The sequence below is a fragment of the Coregonus lavaretus genome (genome assembly GCF_964263955.1).
Source record: "Coregonus lavaretus genome assembly, chromosome: 6".
NCBI classification, from domain to species: domain Eukaryota; kingdom Metazoa; phylum Chordata; class Actinopteri; order Salmoniformes; family Salmonidae; genus Coregonus; species Coregonus lavaretus.
In genome coordinates this window covers 63,727,526-63,751,233 of record NC_139993.1, presented here as the reverse complement: position 1 = coordinate 63,751,233, position 23,708 = coordinate 63,727,526, and the positions used below count along the sequence as shown (strand labels likewise).

Sequence of the window (23,708 nt, the reverse complement as noted above, 5' to 3'; positions counted from 1 at the left end):
TATACCGGTTGTTTACGACACAAGTGACCGGTACAATTTTATATTATTTGTGGTCCTGTATGGCTCAGTCGGTAGTGCATGTCGCTTGCAACGCAAAGGGTTGTGGGTTCGATTCCCGTTATGGCCAGCTATACGTAAAATGTATGCATGCAGGACTGAGTCGCTTTGGATAAAAACGTCTGCTAAATGGCTTATATTAAATTTGAACACGGTTATTTTTATCTCGGGGGAAGATAAAAAGCCTCTTCACTACCTTCACTTTCAAGCTCTTTTTCTACCATACAAATATTTAATCTGTATCCTTCAGTTAGCTCAAATTGATCCGAATGAAAGGTTCTCTAATATTGCAACGTGGACAAACGTTTGGTGTTATGCTTGTATTGGACAGTAGGTGGCAGTAAACAACGAAAGATACATAGGCTTTTCATGACTGCATGTGGCAGACTTCGGGTATTTGGACCATTCACTTGTTAGTAGGCTAAGCTAAATTGGTATCCCTTTTCAATGTATAATGCTGACGTTAATAAATAAGATAAAACAATGTTGAAATTTTTAAACATTTTATTTCTGAAGACACAGTGCTGCATGCCAAATGTAGTGCATGTGTAAACTACTGTGTAGTTATTCACAGAATACAAATAATTTATAGAATAAAAACAGACAAAATGTCTGAATGGGATTTAAGTTTCAGGTAATAGTGATCCATAATTGCACAATATTCTACAAAAACAGTCCCCCCCCCTCCATATTTATTCACCCAGATTTTGTGTTTAAGTCACACACTCATCACATACATGGAGCATCGGAGCATGCAAACCATATAATCTAAACAATATATCTATCCAAACAGAGGAATTCCGAATTATTTCACTTAGTGAAGTCCATTTTCCTTTTCAATAGTCATCTCACAGCGTCATCTCAGGTGTTCGCCTCATTCTTATTTACAGCCATCAGGGAGAGTATGACCCCTGGATGAAAATACGGGTTTATTTATAGGCACACTGTCTGGGCCATATCCCCTTTGCTTGACATACATTACGTGCTGAACTGAAACTGAAACGTATACAAATCTTCCATTGCTTTGAATGGGATATTTGCCCAGGAGTAATTCAAGCATAAAGCAAGCAAGGAATGTGTCTCTCTCTGAGGTACCTGAAGAAAAACAGATCCAAAACACAGAAAAATAATGAGTAGAATGGACATTCGCATTCAAGTCAATGGTTGACGGGTGGCATTCTATTCTATACTTCTATGGATCTATATATGACTAGACCACTACCTCACAATCCAGCTGGAGGATATGTACTGTACGTCACAATATTACTGTCAAGCTAGATAATAAATACCCTAAAGTTTGTTCAAAGCAGACGAGGCTTGCAGGCTAATTCACATCGACGCTCCAGGCCGGTGCGTTTGTTTGTGAAGGCCCAAGGTGCTCATCAGCGGCAGTGGCGGAGCTTCAGTGCAAACTTCTGCAGGTGTAAACAACAACAACAACAACATATCTAGACACTAGAGCAGTGATGGCTGCAGCTCAGAGAGCAAGACAGAGACAGAGACAGAGACAGAGACACAGAGAGAGAGAGAGAGAGAGAGAGAGAGAGAGAGAGAGAGAGAGAGAGAGAGAGAGAGAGAGAGAGAGAGAGAGAGAGAGAGAGAGAGACTGGCCCAGAGTACGAGTCTGTTTGTGCAACTCCTTGTCACTCGTTGTCATGACAAACATGTTTGGCTTGACAATGACAGCAATGGAGTTGTCCAAGAGCACGACCAGATCTGGGACCAGGTAAGCTTGTCCTGTACTCCGCTGGTAGATGGGGCTGGCTGCCCGTTGCGTGTGCGTGACCCTCCTCCTCCGTGGTCACTTATCCCGGAGCAGGTAGAACACCATGGCCTTCAGGTAATGTCCACAGGCACAGGCAGCAGACATCAACCAATGGGAGCGGAAACTGGGGTCTGTGTTCACCACGCACTTCGTGATATCAGCCTATGAGAGAAGACAGATGACAACACTCAGCCTGTGAGAGAAGAGAGATGACAGCGCTCAGCCTATGAGAGAAGAGAGATGACAGCACTCAGCCTATGAGAGAAGAGAGATGACAGCACTCAGTCTATGAGAGAAGAGAGATGACAGCAGCACTCAGCCTATGAGAGAAGAGAATAAGAGACCCTCAGCCAACATTATTGAAACATACACTACATGACCAAAGGTATGTGAACACCTGTTCGTCAAACATCTCATTCCAAAATCATGGGCATTAATATGGAGTTGGTCCCCCCCTTTGCTGCTATAACAGCCTCCACCCTTCTGGGAAGGCTTTTCCACTAGACGTTGGAGGATTGCTGCGGGGACTTGCTTCCATTCAGCCACGAGAGCATTAGTGAGGTCGGGCACTGATGTTGGGCGATTAGGCCTGGCTCGCAGTCGGCATTCCAATTCATCCCAAAGGTGTTCGATGGGGTTGAGGTCAGGGCTCTGTGCAGGCCAGTCAAGTTCTTCCACACTGGTCTCTACAAACCATTTCTGTATGGACCTTGCTTTGTGCACGGGGGCATTGTCATGCTGAAACAGGAAAGGGCCTTCCCCAAACTGTTGCCACAAAGTTGGAAGCACGAATTGTCTAGAATGTCATTGTATGCTGTAGCGTTAAGATTTCCCTTCACTGGAACTAAGGGGCCTAACCCGAACCATGAAAAACAGCCCCAGACCATTATTCCTCCTCCACCAAACTTTACAGTTGGCACATGGCATTGGGGTAGGAAGCGTTCTCCTGGCATCCGCCAAACCTAGATTTGTCCGTCGGACTACCAGATGAAGCATGATTCATCACTCCAGAGAACGCGTTTCCACTTCTCCAGAGTCCAATGGCGGCGAGCTTTACACCACTCCAGCCGACGCTTGGCATTGCGCATGGTGATCTTAGGCTTGTGTGCGGCTGCTCGGTCATGGAAACCCATTTCATGAAGCTCCCGACGAACAGTTCTTGTGCTGATGTTGCTTCCAGAGGCAGTTTGGAACTCGATAGTGAGCGTTGCATCAGAGGACAGACAATTTTTACGCTCTACTTGCTTCAGCACTCGTCAGTCCCGTTCCGTGAACTTGTGTGGCATACCACTTCGCGGCTGAGCCGTTGTTGCTCCTAGACTTTTCCACTTCACAATAACAGCACTTACAGTTGACCAGGGCAGCTCTAGCAAGGCAGACATTTGACGGACTGACTTGTTGGAAAGGTGGCATCCTATGATGGCTGTGTGCTCGATTTTATAGACCTGTCAGCAACGGGTGTGGCTGAAATTGCCAAATCCACTAATTTGAAAGGGTGTCCACATACTGCTGTAAATATTGTGTAATTTGTATATATAGTGTACATGGGCTAAGTCTCAATTCTTGTATCCGGTCCCCACATTTCCCATCATGGATTTAACAATGGTTGGCACTCCTACATCCACTGATTACAGCAATCAATACTGTTAAGGGGAGAAGGGTGGAGAGCCAAGACAGAGACTTTGACCTTTGAGCAGAGGCTGGGCACTTAGCATTTCACAAGTCAAAGTTTCAAAAGGCAGTGGGGGATTCTCTATATACCAGTCAATTTCCTTTAAATAGGGAGGGACCCTTACACAGTTAGTCAGTAACCAATGAACGCCTGATAAATTACATGCATTAAATCGGACTAGATTACATTACAAAATGTGTTTGAGAGATGTTGTTCTTTCAACAAAGATATTATCTAGACTAGAGGTCAGGTTAAAATGTTCATAAAAAAATAAAAAAAAATAAAAAAATAAAAAGTATACTTTGACCACATTGAAATGCGGCGAGTTACTAAGCAACGTCTCAGCCAAACCCAAAACTGTAACCTTAAAGACACATATTTCAACATAACCACTTGAAACAAAGTCAACGTTTTTGAACGGCAGTAAAACAGTACAATAAGGAGAGAAAACAATGAGTCATCAAGACTGGTTGCATCAACGTAGTTTCCACGTCATTTCAATAAAAAAAAGTTCAATCTGATGACGTTGAATCAATGTGGATAACTGATTGGATTTGCAAAAAGTCATCAACGTAAGGGGAATTTCGTATTTTTTTTTCCCACCTAACTTTTTACCTCAATCCAATGACATGGTGAAATGTTTTTTTTTTTTTTTTTCCACGTTAGATGACATCTCAACCAAATGTAAAATCAAAACTAGACATTGAACTGACGTCTGTGCCCAGTGGGAGGCTACATCAACAGACAGTTCTATCTATCTGCAGCCATTTCCTTCTAAATGTTGTGGTATATATCAGCATCAAACTTCAGTCCACTTAATTATCTGGCGTGGTCAACTTCCAACGGGCCATTCCAAGGCTTGTGTCCCAAATGGTACCCTATGGGTCCTGGTCGAAAGCAGTGCACTACATAGGGAGATCGGGTGACATTTGGGACTCAGCACTGCTTTAGAGGGATTCTTGGTTGACTTTTAAGCTTTGCCAACAGAGCAGAACTCACAGATTTAGGCCGAGGCTCCTTGCCAGGCCTCCTCTCAGCTCTGAGTACCAGTTGAGCGCCACGCTTTGCTCTCTGCGGATTTTAATCAGAAGTCCTCTAGAGCAAGACTATATATATTTTGAGACGTTTCTTGGGAGTTTCTTAAAGTAATGGCTGAATTCAACTCAATTTCTGGATGCTGGCTTTTAGAAATAGCCGTTACAGACACCTCATGCTTTGAGGAGAGCGTCTTGAGTTAGTCAAAGTCAATGTGCAAAACCCCCTGCCCTTCTACCATGTAAAGGACAGGGAGTTTTGTTTTGCACATTCATGATTGTGTTGTGTTCAGGCTCTTGCTTGCCTCAGTTTTATTGAGCTATTCTCTCCGTGGACACCTTGAGGGACATGTTCAGGACAGACCTGATAGGTGGGTATGGAGGACCGTGACCTATAACCTAAGTCCTGGAAGACCGTGACCTATAACCTAAGTCCTGCAGGCAGTCTGAATTCAAATATGTACAACATAGGGAAACACTTGCAGGCATGTGCAGACACAGGCTTACTGTAAGTGTGAGTACTGAGTCTGTCCTCTAGGAAATCAATCGTGTATGTACAATTCTGTGATAAAATAATACATATCCATCATCAACACATAACCTATATCCATCATCAACACATAACCTATATCCATCATCAACACATAGCCTATATCCATCATCAACACATAGCCTATATCCATCATCAACACATAACCTATATCCATCATCAACACATAACCTATATCCATCATCAACACATAGCCTATATCCATCATCAACACATAACCTATATCCATCATCAACACATAACCTATATCCATCATCAACACACAGCCTATATCCATCATCAACACACAGCCTATATCCATCATCAACACACAGCCTATATCCATCATCATTACATAGCCTATATCCATCATCATTACATAGCCTATATCCATCATCATTACATAGCCTATATCCATCATCATTACATAGCCTATATCCATCATCATTACATAGCCTATATCCATCATCATTACATAGCCTATATCCATCATCATTACATAGCCTTTATCCATCATCATTACATAGCCTATATCCATCATCATTACATAGCCTATCCTAAACAAACGTGGGTGGTGCACAGACTCAGTCAATCACTTGAACCACAGGCAAGGCTCTAAAGTGCGACCATATATTTTGGTGTGCGACTTGGAGTTTTATTTTGGGAGCAACAACATCCAATCAAAAATTCAATGCATAACAATATTTCGCCCCAACACTCTTTTCTAAACTGCTCAAATTTAGACTAAGGCTGAAGCCCCGCCCCTCTGTCACTCAACAGGCAGGCAGCACACTCAGTTCCTACACGCGGTGCCTGTTTCTCTCAGCTTGCACTCAACAGATTATTCTAAAACAACAACGCTGCTTTCCAAGTTGCTTCTAAATATGAATCCACGTTTTCTCTTTTATAATATTCATTTGTGTATCTTGCTTTTTTGCAAAACGAGAGTTAGTTAGTCTAAGGAAGCTGGCATGTGCCTAATGCTAATTGCTAACTAGCATGCCTGGCTAGCTAAATGCCCTTTAGCTTTAGCAAATGCACTAGCTAGGGCAAAGCAAATGTTAGCGCTAATACAGGTTGTTACATAGTGGTGATGTATATAAGCATGTTGTTTGTGCAACGCATGTTCTCAATCAGATAGCCCATTTTAAAATCTTTGTCTAAATCTAACATCTATGCATCTATTCAAACGCTATTAGGGTCCACTGAGAAACAGGCAAAGCGTCAATACAGGACTAAGATCGAAATCCTACTACACCGGCTCTGACGCTCGTCATATGTGGCAGGGCTTGCAAACTATCACGGATTACAAATGAAAACCCAGCCGCGAGCTGCCCAATGACTCAAGTCTATCAGATGAGCTAAATGCCTTCTATGCTCATTTCAAGGCAAGAAACACTGAACCATGTATGAGAGCACCAGCTGTTCCAGACGACTGTGTGATCACGCTCTCCGTAGCCGATGTGACACGTACTCAGAGCATGCGCTGACCATTCTGGTAAGTGTCTTCACTTTACGACGCCTCTTCCCCCCCAGGAGGCTGAAAAGATTTGGCATGGGCCCTCAGATCCTCAGAAAGTTATACAGCTGCACCATTGAGAGCATTTTGACTGGCTGCATCACCGATTGGTATGGCAACTGCTCAGCATCCAACCACAAGGTGCTACAGAGGGTAGTGCGTACAGCCCAGTACATCACTGCGGCCGAACTCCCTGCCATCCAGGACCTCTATACCAGGCGGTGTCAGAAGAAAGCCGAGCAGTCATAGACTGTTCCGTCTGCTACCGCATGGCAAGTGGTACAAGAGCACAAAGTCTGGGACCAAAAGGCTCCTAAAACAGCTTCGACCCCGAAGCCATAAGACTGCTGAGTCTACCCATATATGTACTGTCAAATTGCGGTTGTCTGAAGTGTTTTCTCCCATTCTAGTAATTGTATGTCTATGGGTGAAACTATGGCGTGGTGAGCATAGAAATATAATCAATAATAAGGGCATGGAACCTCTAACGTTCTATAGATTGTATTTCTATGGTGGTCCTCTTACCCATCCTCCTCTCCTCTTCAACCAGGAGACCAGGCTCTTGCGGACAAACTCCCCCATGCAGTCTACGATGGTGTGGACCATGGCTGGGTGACCATGGCGCACGCAGTCCACCGCAAGGGCACCTGCCACTGCGTACAGGGACACCACCTTCCCCCACGTTATACCTGAGGAGAGATGCAGACAGAGACTCAGACACTAAAACCTCCAGCACCATACACATTACATAAACACCCAGTGTTTTCCTTCCCACACATTCCAATAATAATAATTGGGTTTTACATGATCATGCTGCCTGAGGGGTGCCTGTCTGTCTGTCTGTCTGTCTGTCTGCCTGCCTGCCTGTCTGCCTGTCTGCCTGCCTGTCTGCCTGTCTGTGGGAGCCGAGTGTGTTTGAGGAGCTGACTGCATCCCTGCCAGGAACTCCTTCAGTGAAGGGAGAGAGAGAGAGAGAGACAGAGAGAGACAGAGAGAAAGAGAGAGACAGAGAGAGACAGAAAGAGACACGAGTTATGTAACTAGAAGCAGCCTCCAGGCATTCAGCAGACATGCCCATCTGCCAAACAACAATACATCAGAAAGGCAGTTTAAAACTGGTATATTATTCCTTATTAGCTCAGACAGCAGACGTTTAGCAAACTTGAAGCACTTGTTTTCAGTAAGGATTTTATCTAGTACGCTACCATTTATGGTAATGTATTCAGACTAGGGGGACTGTGAATAGCCCTACATTGAAATTGAAGCACAGACTCATTCCTTTGTAGAAATAAGCTCCTTTCAGTTCTAAGTATCATAGAAGGACTTCTCACTCGTTTAGAATACAGACAAATTGTTCTAGAATGTTGTGTTATGAAAATGTAAAATAATCAACTGACAACGTAATGAACTGTGTGTGTAATATAAGGTTTAAGTCCAAGGTCATGGATTCAACAGTCATTCCCTGACAGAACGGGACAATGTTAACACAACTAGACTTTGGTTAGTCTCTTGTGACAGACTAACTATGGACCATCCCCCCCAAAATATTTTTAAAAGCCATTTAGCAGACGCTTTTATCCAAAGCGACATAAGGCGTCAGCGTGCTTCAGTTCGGCTAGCGCCTCGCCGAGTTCGAAACAAACGATTGTGCCTCGCACACTCCCTTAAAAGACCTTGGCTTCAAAAAAGTAAAAATTAAAAAGCGGCAAAAGTACTGTTTGTCCATTTTGAGACGCTGTAGCCAGTATATACTTCCTCAAAAGTCAGAATTAATGTATGTGGACATCTGCTCGTCAAACATCTCATTCCAAAATCATGGGCATTAATATGGAGTTGGTCCCCCCTTTGCTGCTATAACATCCTCCACTCTTCTGGGAAGGCTTTCCACTAGATGTTGGAACATTGCTGCGGGGACTTGCTTCTATTCAGCCACGAGAGCATTTGTGAAGTCGGGCACTGATGTTGGGAGATTAGGCCTGGCTCACAGTCGGCATTCCAATTCATCCCAAAGGTGTTCAATGGGGTTGAGGTCAGGGCTCTGTGCAGGCCAGTCAAGTTCTTCCACACTGATCTTGACAAACCATTTCTGTATGGACCTTGCTTTGTAACACGGGGGCATTGTCATGCTGAAACAGGAAAGGGCCTTCCCCAAACTCTTGCCACAAAGTTAGAAGTACAGAATCGTCTAGAATGTAATTGTATGTTGTAGCGTTAAGATTTCCCTTCACTGGAACTAAGGAGCCTGAATCATGAAAAACAGCCCCAGAACATTATTCCTCCTCCACCAAACTTTACAGTTGGCACTATGGTAGCGTTCTCCTGGCGTCCGTTAAACCCAGATTTGTCCGGATTGCCAGATGGTGAAGGGTGACTCATCACTCCAGAGAATGTGTTTCCACTGCTCCAGAGTCCAATTACAGCAAGCTTTACACCACTCCAGCCGACGCTTGGCATTGTGCATGGTGATCTTAGGCTTGTGTGCGGCTACTCGGCCATGGAAACCCATTTCATGAAGCTTCCAGAGGCAGTTTGGAACTTGGTAGTGAGTGTTGCAACCGAGGACAGACGCGCTACGTGCTTCAGCACTCGGTGGTCCCGTTCTGTGAGCTTGTGTGGCCTACCACTTCGAGGCTGAGCTTTTGTTGCTCCTAGACGTTTCCAGTTCACAATAACAGCTCTTACAGTTGACCGGGGCAGCTCTAGCAGGGCAGAAATTTGACGAACTGACTTGACGGTGCCACGTTGAAAGTCACTGAGCTCTTCAGTAAGGCCATTCTACTGCCAATGTTTGTCTATGGAGATTGCATGGCTATGTGCTCGATTTTATACACCTGTCAGCAACGGGTGTGGCTGAAATAGCCGAATTCACTAATTTGAAGGGGTGTCCACATACCTTTGGCCATGTAGTCTAACTCAAGAAATCTATCATTAATTTTGACGTTTTTGACGTCAACATTTTGACGCAATTTTACATCTAACTAAGATGTTTGGTGCAGTATTTTTCAATGAACAAAATGTCCACGAAAACGAGTAATCTTTCATCGAATGACAACAAAGCCTTTATTGAACAATTCCTACTATTGACCAATCATCGACGAAGGTGCATAGACGTCGGCTACCTCGGCTTGCCTCGAGAAAAGATTTTGTGTGCCCAAACAGTCTAAAAAAACCTTTCCGAAGTAAAAAAATGAACAAAAACATCACAAAACTCTTCCGGCTGGGCCTTTACAGTCACCCCTTCCTTTAATTTTTTTTTTCATATGGGTGGCCCCAAGCGGGAATCAAACCCACGACTCTTGGCGTTGCAAGCACCATGCTCTACCGACTGAGCCATTTAGGACCATCTCAAAACAGACAGACACCAGTCTTCTCACATTTTCCACCTGGGCAGATAGTACTGTAAGGGTTCCTATAGAGCCGGGCTCTGGAGCTGGGATGCGTCCCAAATGACACCCTATTCCCTATTTAGTGCACTACTTTTTACCCTTTGAGGGCTCTAGTTAGAAGTAGTGCACTATAGGGAATAGGGTTCTATTTGAAATGCAGCGCTGGATTCTATTTTGTACCCTGTGGTTTTAGTGATGACTGTCCTGTCCTGTTGCCCACGGCTTCCTCCTCAGGAAGCTGGGCAGAGTGACAACAGGGCTCTGTGACAGGGCTAGGGTTGCTTCCCAAATGACACCCTAATCCCTACATAATGGAAACCCTACGGGCCCTGGTCATAAGTAGTGCACTATATAGGGAATAGGGTGCCATTTGGGAGGCACGCCAAAACTAGCTCAGTGGCAGAGGACAACAGGGCTCTCTCTACTCTAAGTGACAGACAGGACTCTGTAACAGAACTAGCTTAGCCTCATCTGTCAATGGCACCGTGTTCCCCACATAGCCATATGGAGCCCGGTCAAAAGTAGTTCAAGTCAATGAATGTTCAAGTTGTGAATATTCAGCTGCAGATGGATCATGACACTGACACCATGTGTTAACATTGGAGGCTGAAGACATTGGCCCCTCAGATCCTCAGGAACTTCACCTGACTTGTTGTATCACCGCCTGGTATGGCAACTGCTCCGCCATCAACCGCAAGGCCCTACGGAGGGTGATGCGGACGGCCCAGCACAAGGCCCTAAGGAGGGGTGCTTTACTTGGCTAATCGCGCTCTAGCGACTCCTTGTGGCGGGCCGGGCGCCTGCAGGCTGACTTCGGTCGTCAGTTGAACTGTGTTTTCTCCGACACATTGGTGTGGCTGGCTTCCGGGTTAAGCAGGCGGGTGTTAAAAGGAGCGCGGTTTGGCGGGTCATGTTTCGGAGTAGCCCTGTTTACATGTACAAACCTACCTCAATCCCTCCAGTAGCCGTGCACATTGTAATAACGGTACGGGCACTGACCTGTATAGAACATTCGCCTGTTTCTCTTCTCTTCTTCTCTCGTATTTCACGCGTTTCTCTTCTCCCTTTTATTCTACACTGTTGGTTTATAGTTTTGGACATTTCACTGTACTGTTTTACACCTGCTGTTTGCTGTGCATTGTGACAATACAACTTTTAAACTTGAATTCATTTTAGTTGCATGTTATTTCCGTCAAATATTCCCTTCCTTCAGCAAAGGGGGGGGGGGGGGGGGGGTTGACCACTGATGTTCTTTCGAATCCCAGATTGCCCCTTGCAAGGGTCTCAGTAGCTTTGGTAGACCTGTGCTGACATAACACTGTTAAAAAGGTGTAGCTCTGCAAAGCTTGTTATAAAATAGCCTGTGAGGTGAAAGAGAGCTCTGCTTCCCAAATGGCACCCTATTCCTTATATAGTGCAAATACTTTTGACCAGAGGTCTATGGGTTTCATTACAAGAGAAAGCCCCGATTTAAAAAGGCCATGCAGCTTTTCTGCCTACTAACAGGATGCCCAGAATACAGATATGATCTTATTTCACCATCCTGTTTTAGCCACTGTTATGTCCGTTATGTCTGTTATGTTGTTATGTCTGTCTGATTAACACCACAACACCCCGGGTACTGTAGCAGGGAGTTGCAGGGTTACTGTTTATTTTACTGTAGCAGGGAGTTGCAGGGTTACTGTTTATTTTACTGTAGCAGGGAGTTGCAGGGTTTCTGTTTACTTTACTGTAGCAGGGAGTTGCAGGGTTTCTGTTTATTTTACTGTAGCAGGGAGTTGCAGGGTTTCTGTTTATTTTACTGTAGCAGGGAGTTGCAGGGTTACTGTTTATTTTACTGTAGCAGGGAGTTGCAGGGTTACTGTTTATTTTACTGTAGCAGGGAGTTGCAGGGTTACTGTTTATTTTACTGTAGCAGGGAGTTGCAGGGTTACTGTTTATTTTACTGTAGCAGGGAGTTGCAGGGTTACTGTTTATTTTACTGTAGCAGGGAGTTGCCGGGTTTCTGTTTATTTTACTGTAGCAGGGAGTTGCAGGGTTACTGTTTATTTTACTGTAGCAGGGAGTTGCAGGGTTACTGTTTATTTTACTGTAGCAGGGAGTTGCAGGGTTTCTGTTTATTTTACTGTAGCAGGGAGTTGCCGGGTTACTGTTTATTTTACTGTAGCAGGGAGTTGCCGGGTTACTGTTTATTTTACTGTAGCAGGGAGTTGCAGGGTTACTGTTTATTTTACTGTAGCAGGGAGTTGCTGGGTTTCTGTTTATTTTACTGTAGCAGGGAGTTGCAGGGTTACTGTTTATTTTACTGTAGCAGGGAGTTGCAGGGTTACTGTTTATTTTACTGTAGCAGGGAGTTGCAGGGTTTCTGTTTATTTTACTGTAGCAGGGAGTTGCAGGGTTACTGTTTATTTTACTGTAGCAGGGAGTTGCCGGGTTACTGTTTATTTTACTGTAGCAGGGAGTTGCAGGGTTACTGTTTATTTTACTGTAGCAGGGAGTTGCAGGGTTTCTGTTTATTTTACTGTAGCAGGGAGTTGCAGGGTTACTGTTTATTTTACTATAGCAGGGAGTTGCAGGGTAACTGTTTGTTTTACTATAGCAGGGAGTTGCAGGGTTTCTGTTTATTTTACTGTAGCAGGGAGTTGCAGGGTTTTACTGTAGCAGGGTGGGGATTGTAGGGAGTGGCTCTGGTTGCCCCTGAGGAAAGATGCTGTTAAAGTTGTGAACTCCCTGGGCCGGGAGGGGCCTAACAGAACAGTCTAATCTGGAATCACCTCCCTCTCACATGGTCACTTTCTAACCCAATATGGACCAGTCGAGTTCAGGGGCCTCATTTATAAGCGTTGCGTAATTTCACACAAAATGTCTGCGTGCGCCAATCATGGAAAGTCTGCGCACATACATTTACATACTCGCCGTACACAATACATACAGTTGAAGTCGGAGGATTACATACACCTTAGCCAAATACATTTAAACTAAGTTTTTCCACAATTCTTGACATTTAATCCTAGTAAAAATTCCCTGTCTTAGGTCAGTTAGGATCACCACTTTATTTTAAGAATGTGAAATGTCAGAATAATAGTAGAGAATCATTTCTTTCAGCTTTTATTTCTTTCATCACATTCCCAGTGGGTCAGAAGTTTACATACACTCAATTAGTATTTGGTAGCATTGCCTTTAAATTGTTTAACTTGGGTCAAACGTTTCGGGTAGCCTTCCACAAGCTTCCCACAATAAGTTGGGTGAAGTTTGGTCCATTCCTCCTGACAGAGCTGGTGTGACTGAGTCAGGTTTGTAGGCCTCCTTGCTCGCACACGCTTTTTCAGTTCTGCCACAAATGTTCTATAGGATTGAGGTCAGGGCTTTGTGATGGCCACTCCAATACCTTGACTTTGTTGTCCTTAAGCCATTTTGCCACAACTTTGGAAGTATGCTTGGGGTCATTGTCCATTTGGAAGACCCATTTGCGACCAAGCTTTAACTTCCTGACTGATGTCTTGAGATGTTGCTTCAATATATCCACATCATTTTCCTTCCTCATGATGCCATCTATTTTGTGAAGTGCACCAGTCCCTCCTGCAGCAAAGCACCCCCACAGCATGATGCTGCCACCCCCGTGCTTCACGGTTGGGATGATGTTCTTCAGCTTGCAAGCACCCCCTTTTTCCTCCAAAATAACGATGGTCATTATGGCCAAACAGTTCTATTTTTTTTTCATCAGACCAGAGGACATTTCTCCAAAAAGTACGATCTTTGTCCCCATGTGCAGTTGCTAACCGTAGTCTGGCATTTTTATGGCGGTTTTGGAGCAGTGGCTTCTTCCTTGCTGAGTGGCCTTTCAGGTTATGTCGATATAGGACTTGTTTTTACTGTGGATATAGATACTTTTGTACCTGTTTCCTCCAGCATCTTCACAAGGTCCTTTGCTGTTGTTCTGGGATTTATTTGCACTTTTCGCACCAAAGTACGTTCATCTTTAGGAGACAGAACGCGTCTTCTTCCTGAGCGGTATGACGGCTGCGTGGTCCCATGGTGTTTATACTTGCGTACTATTGTTTGTACAGATGAACATGGTACATTCAGGCGTTTGGAAATTGATCCCAAGGATGAACCAGACTTGTGGAGGTCTACAATTTTTTTCCTGAGGTCTTGGCTGATTTCTTTTGATTTTCCCATGATGTCAAGCAAAGAGGCACTGAGTTTGAAGGTAGGCCTTGAAATACATCCACAGGTACACCTCCAATTGACTCAAATGATGTCAATTAGCGTATCAGAAGCTTCTAAAGCCATGACATAATTTTCTGGAATTTTCCAAGCTGTTTAAAAGGCACAGTCAACTTAGTGTTTGTAAACTTCTGACCCACTGGAATTGTGATGCAGTGAATTATAAGTGAAATAATCTGTCTGTAAACAATTGTTGGAAAAATTACTTGTGTCATGAACAAAGTATATGTCCTAACTAGTTTTAATGACTCCAACCTAAGTGTATGTAAACTTCCGACTTCAACTGTACGTATGTTTCCCATTATAAATCAGACCGGTTGTAAAATTGTGCACGTGAACAAGCATTAAAACTCCACCTGGAAAACGCCTCCATTCACCTTTTATGGTGACAATAATACCCTTTATTTGCTGTATAATTTGGAAGTATTGGCATTAGATTATTGGGTTTATGGGTCCTGCCTTGGTATAGGGCTCTGAGATGAAATAGTCAATGATGTAATGCTCCTATCACACAGCAATACTGTAGCCTACCCATACTGTCAAATACACTGCTAAAAAAATAAAGGGAACACTTAAACAACACAATGTAACTCCAAGTCAATCACACTTCTGTGAAATCAAACTGTCCACTTAGGAAGCAACACTGATTGACAATACATTTCACATGCTGTTGTGCAAATGGAATAGACAACAGGTGGAAATTATAGGCAATTAGCAAGACACCGCCAATAAAGGACTGGTTTTGCAGGTGGTGACCACAGACCACTTCTCAGTTCCTATGCTTCCTGGCTGATGTTTTGGTCACTTTTGAATGCTGGCGGTGCTTTCACTCTAGTGGTAGCATGAGACGGAGTCTACAACCCACACAAGTGGCTCAGGTAGTGCAGCTCATCCAGGATGGCACATCAATGCGAGCTGTGGCAAGAAGGTTTGCTGTGTCTGTCAGCGTAGTGTCCAGAGCATGGAGGCGCTACCAGGAGACAGGCCAGTACATCAGGAGACGTGGAGGAGGCCAACAACCCAGCAGCAGGACTGCTACCTCCGCCTTTGTGCAAGGAGGAGCAGGCGGAGCACTGCCAGAGCCCTGCAAAATGACCTCCAGCAGGCCACAAATGTGCATGGGTCTGCTCAAACGGTCAGAAACAGACTCCATGAGGGTGGTATCTCCTGAGTGGCGCAGTGGTCTAAGGCGCCGCATCGCAGTGCTAACTGTGCCACTAGAGATCCTGGTTCGAATCCAGGCTCTGTCGCAGCCGGCCGCGACCGGGAGACTCATGGGCGGCGCACAATTGGCCCAGTGTCGTCCAGGGTAGGGGAGGGAATGGCCGGCAGGGATGTAGCTCAGTTGATAGAGCATGGCGTTTGCAACGCCAGGGTTGTGGGTTCGATTCCAACGGGGGGCCAGTATAAAAATAAAAAAATGTATTCACTAACTGTAAGTCGCTCTGGATAAGAGCGTCTGCTAAATGACTAAAATGTAAATGTATGGTATGAGGGCCCGACGTCCACAGGTGGGGGTTGTGCTTATAGCCCAACACCGTGCAGGACGTTTGGCATTTGCCAGAGAACACCAAGATTGGAAAATTCGCCACTGGCGCCCTGTGCGCTTCACAGATGAAAGCAGGTTCACACTGAGCACATGTGACAGACATGACAGAGTCTGGAGACGCCGTGGAGAACGTTCTGCTGCCTGCAACATCCTCCAGCATGACCGGTTTGGCGGTGGGTCAGTCATGGTGTGGGGTGGCATTTCTTTGGGGGGCCGCACAGATCTCCATGTGCTCGCCAGAGGTAGCCTGACTGCCATTAGGTACCGAGATAAGATCCTCAGACCCCTTGTGAGACCATATGCTGGTGCGGTTGGCCCTGGGTTCCTCCTAATGCAAGACAATGCTAGACCTCATGTGGCTGGAGTGTGTCAGCAGTTCCTGCAAGAGGAAGGCATTGATGCTATGGACTGGCCCGCCCGTTCCCCAGACCTGAATCCAATTGAGCACATCTGGGACATCATGTCTCGCTCCATCCACCAACGCCACGTTGCACCACAGACTGTCCAGGAGTTGGCGGATGCTTTAGTCCAGGTCTGGGAGGAGATCCCTCAGGAGACCATCCGCCACCTCATCAGAAGCATGCCCAGGCGTTGTAGGGAGGTCATACAGGCACGTGGAGGCCACACACACTACTGAGCCTCATTTTGACTTGTTTTAAGGACATTACATCAACGTTGGATCAGCCTGTAGTGTGGTTTTCCACTTTAATTTTGAGGGTGACTCCAAATCCAGACCTCCATGGGTTGATCAATTTGATTTCCATTGATACTTTTTGTGTGATTTTGTTGTCAGCACATTCAACTATGTAAAGAAAAAAGTATTTAATAAAATTATTTCATTCATTCAGATCTAGGATGTGTTATTTTAGTGTTCCCTTTATTTTTTTGAGCAGTGTATGTTACATAAGCTACTAGTCTATTGTCTGTGTTGGCGGAATGTTTAAATCTTTAGCAGTAATTTATGCTGTATCTGGAAAAGGACTGTGTCCGTTTCTGAACAACAAAACAATGGTGGATTGTCATGGACCTGTCAGCAGAACCTTTGAATTCAAAAAAAATGTATATCGACTTTTCCCCCAACCTAAATATGATGGACTGCACGCGATTGTGAAACATTGTAGGACAAGCTACTAAAATAAATGCAATTACAGTACTTTCAGTAGTTACAGTTCTATTTCTTGTGTGTTTTTGTTCTACTTGACTTTTATAGTGCTGATATTCATTACTGCATTGTTGGGAAATAGCAAGCAAGAAAGGCATTTCACTGTACTTGTGCACATGACAAAAAAAAAAGGTAAACTTTAACAACTTGATACATAGGCCTACTTCAATGTAAAAGATCAGCTGTTAAAATTCGACTGTATACCGGTATTATAAACCGCGCCGCTTATGATATTGCAAAACTTGAAATACATATAGCATATTTACAGTCGTGGTCAAAAGTTTTGAGAATGGCACAAGTATTGGTCTCCACAAAGTTTGCTGCTTTTTTTTATTTTTATGTATGCACTCACTAACTGTAAGTCGCTGTGGATAAGAGCGTCTGCTAAATGACTAAAATGTAAAAATGTCAAATTAAATGAGAGATGCGGGTGATAATTTGTTGTATGGCTCCATCGGGAATTTGAACCAATCACAGAGAGAAAAGGCGGGGAATATATTCTGCAATGGTTCTGAAAATAATATAGGAAAAAGATTCCTGTGTCTAATTATTTTAGATTCTAAAAATAAAAACACAGATCTTCGCTCTTCTCACTAATGGCAAATGGTTGCATTCTTAATGTTTTCAGCTTTTTTATCCTACTCTTGTAGGCCAGAGCAGCAGCAATAATACATGTTCAGTCTCCAGTCTTCAGGCTCCTGGAGGAATTAGTGTTCAGTCCTCTACTCATGGCTGAGTCGCAGTCTCTACTCTACAGGCTCATGGCTGAGTCGCAGTCTCTACTCTACAGGCTCATGGCTGAGTCGCAGTCTCTACTCTACAGGCTCATGGCTGAGTCGCAGTCTCTACTCTACAGGCTCATGGCTGAGTCGCAGTCTCTACTCTACAGGCTCATGGCTGAGTCGCAGTCTCTACTCTACAGGCTCATGGCTGAGTCGTATTCTCTACTCTACTCTACAGGCTCCTGGCTGAGTCGTATTCTCTACTCTACTCTACAGGCTCATGGCTGAGTCGCAGTCTCTACTCTACTCTACAGGCTCATGGCTGAGTCGCAGTCTCTACTCTACAGGCTCATGGCTGAGTCGTATTCTCTACTCTACAGGCTCATGGCTGAGTCGCAGTCTCTACTCTACAGGCTCATGGCTGAGTCGTATTCTCTACTCTACTCTACAGGCTCATGGCTGAGTCGTATTCTCTACTCTACTCTACAGGCTCATGGCTGAGTCGCAGTCTCTACTCTACAGGCTCATGGCTGAGTCGCAGTCTCTACTCTACTGGCTCATGGCTGAGTCGTATTCTCTACTCTACTCTACAGGCTCATGGCTGAGTCGCAGTCTCTACTCTACAGGCTCCATGTTGCCCAGAGTGTGTTTATATTGTACAGTTCCCTGAAGCTCTAAGAGACAGCAAACCTAAAGACAGCAAAGACTGAATCTGTACAGAAATTGTCTATTTTTACCTTTCCCACAGAACTATGCTTGACCCCTGCCAGTAAATCACTTTAAAGAGACCCGTAAAGAGCGGTAACAGACCATACTGAGAGCTGGTCTGTGTCTGAAAAAGGCACCCTATTCCCTATATAGTGCACTACTTTCTAGTCCACTATAAAAGGGAATAGGGTGTCATTATGGACGCAACCCTGGTCTCAGTTACCTCTGTTGACATTCTCCCTCAAAGTGAGTTTAACTTGTTCTCCCTAACTTTACATATCTTCATTGTGTTTCATTGATAATGAATCAACTAGTTCCTCCTTTTCTATAGAAACACAATGCTAATAGGCCCCCAACATCCTCTGTGCTGCTTACTTCTCTTATTCATGAATATTCTTGCCAATATTTGCCACAATACAAGAAAGAACCCTGTACCAACATTGCCATTGACATCATGTTACAACCCAGATACATTATAATCAGTTGTCCATACATTTCAGGGCTTTTCATACTTCTAAGGTCTAAGGCACTGCATCTCAGTGCTTGAGGCGTCACTACAGACCCTGGTTCGATTCCAGGCTGTATCACAAGCCAGCCGTGATTGGGAGTCCCATAAGGGCGGCGCACAATTGGCCCAGCGTCGTCCGGGTTTGGCCGGTGTAGGCCGCCATTGTAAATAAGAATTTATTCTTAACTGACTTGCCTAGATAATTAAAGGTTAAATAAAAATAAATTTTAAAAAAATAAGCCGAACCGAGCCATGCCAAACCAAGCCGAGCTGGCCTGGTTCTGAATCCACCATAGATAGTAGATGGAACCATGCTGCTTACAATATACTATCTGAGTCAGCACAGTTTGGTTAAGGTGGGAAAGATCCTATAAAGGGGTAATTGTTTGTTTGCCCCAGGCTGGTCGTCCTACTGGTGTAGTAGTGAATAGGCATTGCCCTACCGGTGGAGAAGATCTCTGCAGCCACAGCCAGGAAGGCATCAGACACCACGCTCTCAGACGCAACGGTGATGTTCAGCTGACGAGCTACATTACGGTAGATGTTGGGTCGCAGGTACTCCAACTCGTCACCTAGGGAACAACAGAACAGGTAGTGAGCCAATCAGGTTCTCCAACTCATCACCTAGGGAACAACAGAAACTGTTGTTTTTTGGAACAGAAACCGTTACTCCAAATGGAAAACGTTTTGCAACGAAAACGAGAGTTTCTATTGAACTAATTCAACCAGGTCCCTCCCCTTTTCGTTCCATTTGGTTCTTAAAAACGGTAAACGGTTTCCGTTGCAAGACGTAATAAATACACCCCATGTAGTGAGCCAATCAGGCAGTCCAACTCATCACCTAGGGAACAACAGGACAGGTAGTGAGCCAGTGAGGTGGTTTGGTTTCCCAGCCTGGTCAGAGATAAACAGGCACAGACAGGGCTCTACCTCACAGAGCACATGCCCCTTTGCCCTTCCTGTCTCCAAAGTGCCCTATTGGGTGGTGGTAGAATTCCCCCCCCCCCCCCAAAAAAACTGTTCTGTATTTTTTTTTAAAGTGTCATTGTTGTTCGGAACCCACTGCCCCAAGTCATTGTCAAGTTCGTTCCCCCCACCCCATCTGTTGGTTGCGCCTGTTGATCTGCCCTTTACAGAGATTGCGTGTGCCTGGTTGCGCCAGTTTCCCAGCCTTCCCTGTACAGAGATTGCGCGCACCCGGTATCCAAACATGCATGGTTTGAGAGATGCGGTCATGTGTGTGTGTAGCGAGCTACCTGGAATATGCAGAAATCGCTCCACTATTTCCTGGTTGCTAAAATTCTAATAGTTCGCCTAATTTCAGTTAATGTGACAAAACAAGCAAGTAGAGAATCATTGTAGCATCTAAACCGCTGTGAAATATATTTCCTACAACCAAAAATATTGTATTTTACAATATGGTGTACAAAACCTAAAGTTTTGTACACCAAAAGCCAGCCATCCACTAGCCAGCCAGCCAGCCACTAACCAGCCACTAGCCAGCCAGCCACTAGCCAGCCACTAGCCAGCCAGCCAGCCAGCCAGCCACTAGCCAGCCAGCCAGCCACTAGCCAGCCAGCCAGCCAGCCACTAGCCAGCCAGCCAGCCAGCCACTAGCCAGCCAGCCATCCACTAGCCAGCCAGCCAGCCACTAGCCAGCCAGCCAGCCATCCACTAGCCAGCCAGCCAGCCATCCAGCCAGCCAGCCATATATCATGAGTTAGAAGATTATTAATATTATGAAGTTATTTGATATGAACATTTGGATTACTGTTTAGTTTTGTTAATTGAATTAATTCCGACAATTCTTAATTTATTTCTTTTAACTTTTTGGATTATGTGTGTATTGTTTTGTATTGCTAGGTATTACTGCACTGTTGGAGATATAAACACAAGAATTTCGCTACACCTGCGACAGCATCTGCAAATCTGTGTACACAACCAATAAACTCTGATGATAAATCACAAACCAGTAAAAGAAATGGAGCCAGCTAACTAGCAGATTTACGTCAATCATCAACATCAACGATCAGCTGATAAGCCCCCACCAGCAATGTCAATCATGTGCTTAGGAGGCACTGTACCTAGTTATCTTACAATTTGGGGGATTTTTTTTTCATTTTGAGCACCTGCCCCATGAAAGGTCTGTGCTCAGTCCTGGCTGTATAACCCCATAGAATTAGGAATTAGAATACAAATGTATTGGATCTGTACGTCTAGACCACTCCTATTGTCATTGTCAACCATGGAAGTGGACAAGACAGCGCAGATCCGGGACCATGCTAGTGACTTCCCTTTTCACCAGTGCTGTAGGTATTATCTCAGCCACAAAATCTTTAAATAAGTTATCTCCCTTTACTCTCCGCGTTTCACTGGTATCATTTCTGCTATTAGCTGCAGGTCAGTTGCCTCTGATCCTGAGGTAGACCTGTGTGCACGCACCCTATTTCAGGGCTCTGGTCAAAAGTAGTGCACTAAATAGGGAATAGGGTGCCATTTTGGGACGCAGACATGACTAAACATCTGCTCCATGGTTAGAAGGTATTTATTTAGACTAGAGGTATTCCCCGTTGCTTAGTAACAGGATGTTCGTGTGATGCACTGTGTGGGCTTCAGACAGTGATTCATCAGTGTGTCTATCTTTCAGGAGTGTCCACTTCTCTTTATCAGAATAATACAGAGGAGGAGGAGGAGGAGGTATAGCAGGCTACAGAGGAAGTAGCCTAGGTAACCTCCACAACCTCATGACATCATTTGAATGTCTAGATAGGAGTCTGAGCAGAGAGCAAAATTCCAACACCAAGGCTGATGTGACTAACTAAGCTTGTCTATAGCCTATAATAGCTGTATCTATAAACTGAACCTATCATATAAATAAATACAATATTATTTGGACATTGTAGACAATCGATTACCGTGTGCCTTTGTAAAATGGTCATATAGGATATGCTGCTGAATACAGAACCAATAGGTGCACAGCCTGTCATTCACACAGACACTAGCCCACCAATGTAGAAATTACGCACTGACGCCCTCTTACCTAACCACATGAGGACAGAGGATACCTCTCCAAGCATCCCACCTGATGCCGACAGCTGATGCTCGGGTTTGGACCACCCTATCCCGGTTCGGTTCAGCCTGGAATGGATGTAGTCCCTGCATAGCGCCTTCGCCTGTGACACCAGCTCCTTGTCTGTGGGGGATCGGTCAAATACTTCCATCACTTCAGCCGCGAATACTGAGGAGCGACGCAACATCTCCATACCCCAGTCCCAGCAGCAGTTAATCACAAACAAGCCGCCTGGCGCTGGCCCTGATCCACCTCAATCCTCAACCTCGATCGCCGTGTATAGGCCTCTGTCACCAGAATGTTACTTCTCTATCCCCCTCCCTCGGACTGAGGGCGTTTCGAAGAGAATCTCCCTGTTTGGAAAAAGGGCATTATTTAATTGATTTTCAGTAGCGCAGAATTTAATTCGTTTATTCAGTCACGGTCAACAAAATATAGGTGCGCATTGGTTCCCACAATGCCATCATTTTGCAGTCAGACAAACTCAGCTTCCTTGAGTTATACGGTGATTTGAACTACTCATTAACTACACAGAAACCTCAGTACATTTTGTCAATTGTATTTGATTATGATAGCCTACCATTGTAAAGTGAGCAGGTTATTGCAGGAGTTTTATGTCAATCAAATGTCCTTCGTTACAATACCATCCAATCAAATATAACGTAAATAGAATATGTACACAGATAGGCAAACGTACCTTTCGAGGTAAACTCTCCAAAAACGATTCCTGTCCTGTAGGCTACACGCGCACGGTCTGCGCCGTCGGAATTAAAGGCTTCAGGATATCCACATCTACCACTGGGTCATTGCGCATATATTAAATAAGTTAATTCTCTGTTCGAATAAACTGCTATGAAGTCTTCCATGGCTTCAGTTCCTTACCGATACTCCAAACGCTGTCTTGACCATTGAATAATACTGTTTGGCACAGCCAGGGTTGGTAACTCAGAAGCGCGACCCCCACACTCGACAAAGTTTCCTTCTATGGACCCGTTTGGATAAAAGGCGGGGATAAGGATATTATATCTACATATGCCCCGCCCCCTGACCTCCTCCCCATAGTAGCATATTTCTAAGGAAATCTCTTTAATGGGTAGGGGTGTAGCAGACAAAGGAATGTGTTTTCTGTCTCGTAAACAAACAAGATATTGCAATATTGTGTTGTCCAATAACTCCACAAGGCTATTGTATTAATACATAATAATGACCATTATCATCATGCAACAACATCCTCTTTTCCAGTATGGTGCTGATACTTATAGCCTTTCTACTTAAATAAAAATGCTCCCTCCAAAAGCGAACAGCAAGTGTTACTGGAATCTTCTAGATTTACATGAACATACTTTTCTAAATACTTACACAACTGGGATGTATTGCCTTTTCCCAATATACATATATAGCATATTTGAACTTTAAAAAACACTCACACATACAAACTCAACACTGGTTCCTCAAATGATATCCTTCTTGATAAGTAATTACTGTGCCTTAGCTCACCATGCCAAGACATGCCCTGTAATTGCTGTAGCAGATTAGCCGAATTACCCTGGAAGAACTGTAGCCTACACTTTCAGTTCCCTTATAACTCAACATTTGTGTTCCAAATGGCATCCTATTCTCTATATACAGTGAGGCGAAAAAAGCATTTGATCCCCTGCTGATTTTGTACGTTTGCCCACTGACAAAGAAGTGATCAGTCTATAATTTTAATGGTAGGTTTATTTGAACAGTGAGAGACCGAATAACAACAAAAAAATCCAGAAAAACGCATGTCAAAAATGTTATAAATTCATTTGCATT

At 44.4% G+C, this 23,708-nt stretch overlaps 1 protein-coding gene across 1 annotated transcript; it reads right to left on the bottom strand.

The window, feature by feature from the left end:
* Positions 1-545: 545 nt before the first annotated feature.
* On the bottom strand, positions 546-22,894 carry LOC311130622 (bcl-2-related ovarian killer protein homolog A). The gene is made up of 5 exons (XM_084163408.1): positions 22,606-22,894; positions 21,879-22,261; positions 19,282-19,410; positions 7,102-7,265; positions 546-1,984 (listed from the first exon to the last, which is right to left on the bottom strand). Exons 2-5 carry the CDS (start codon positions 22,099-22,101, stop codon positions 1,859-1,861), a joined length of 642 nt encoding a protein of 213 aa, XP_084019534.1. The 5' UTR covers positions 22,102-22,261; positions 22,606-22,894; the 3' UTR covers positions 546-1,858.
* Positions 22,895-23,708: the final 814 nt, after the last annotated feature.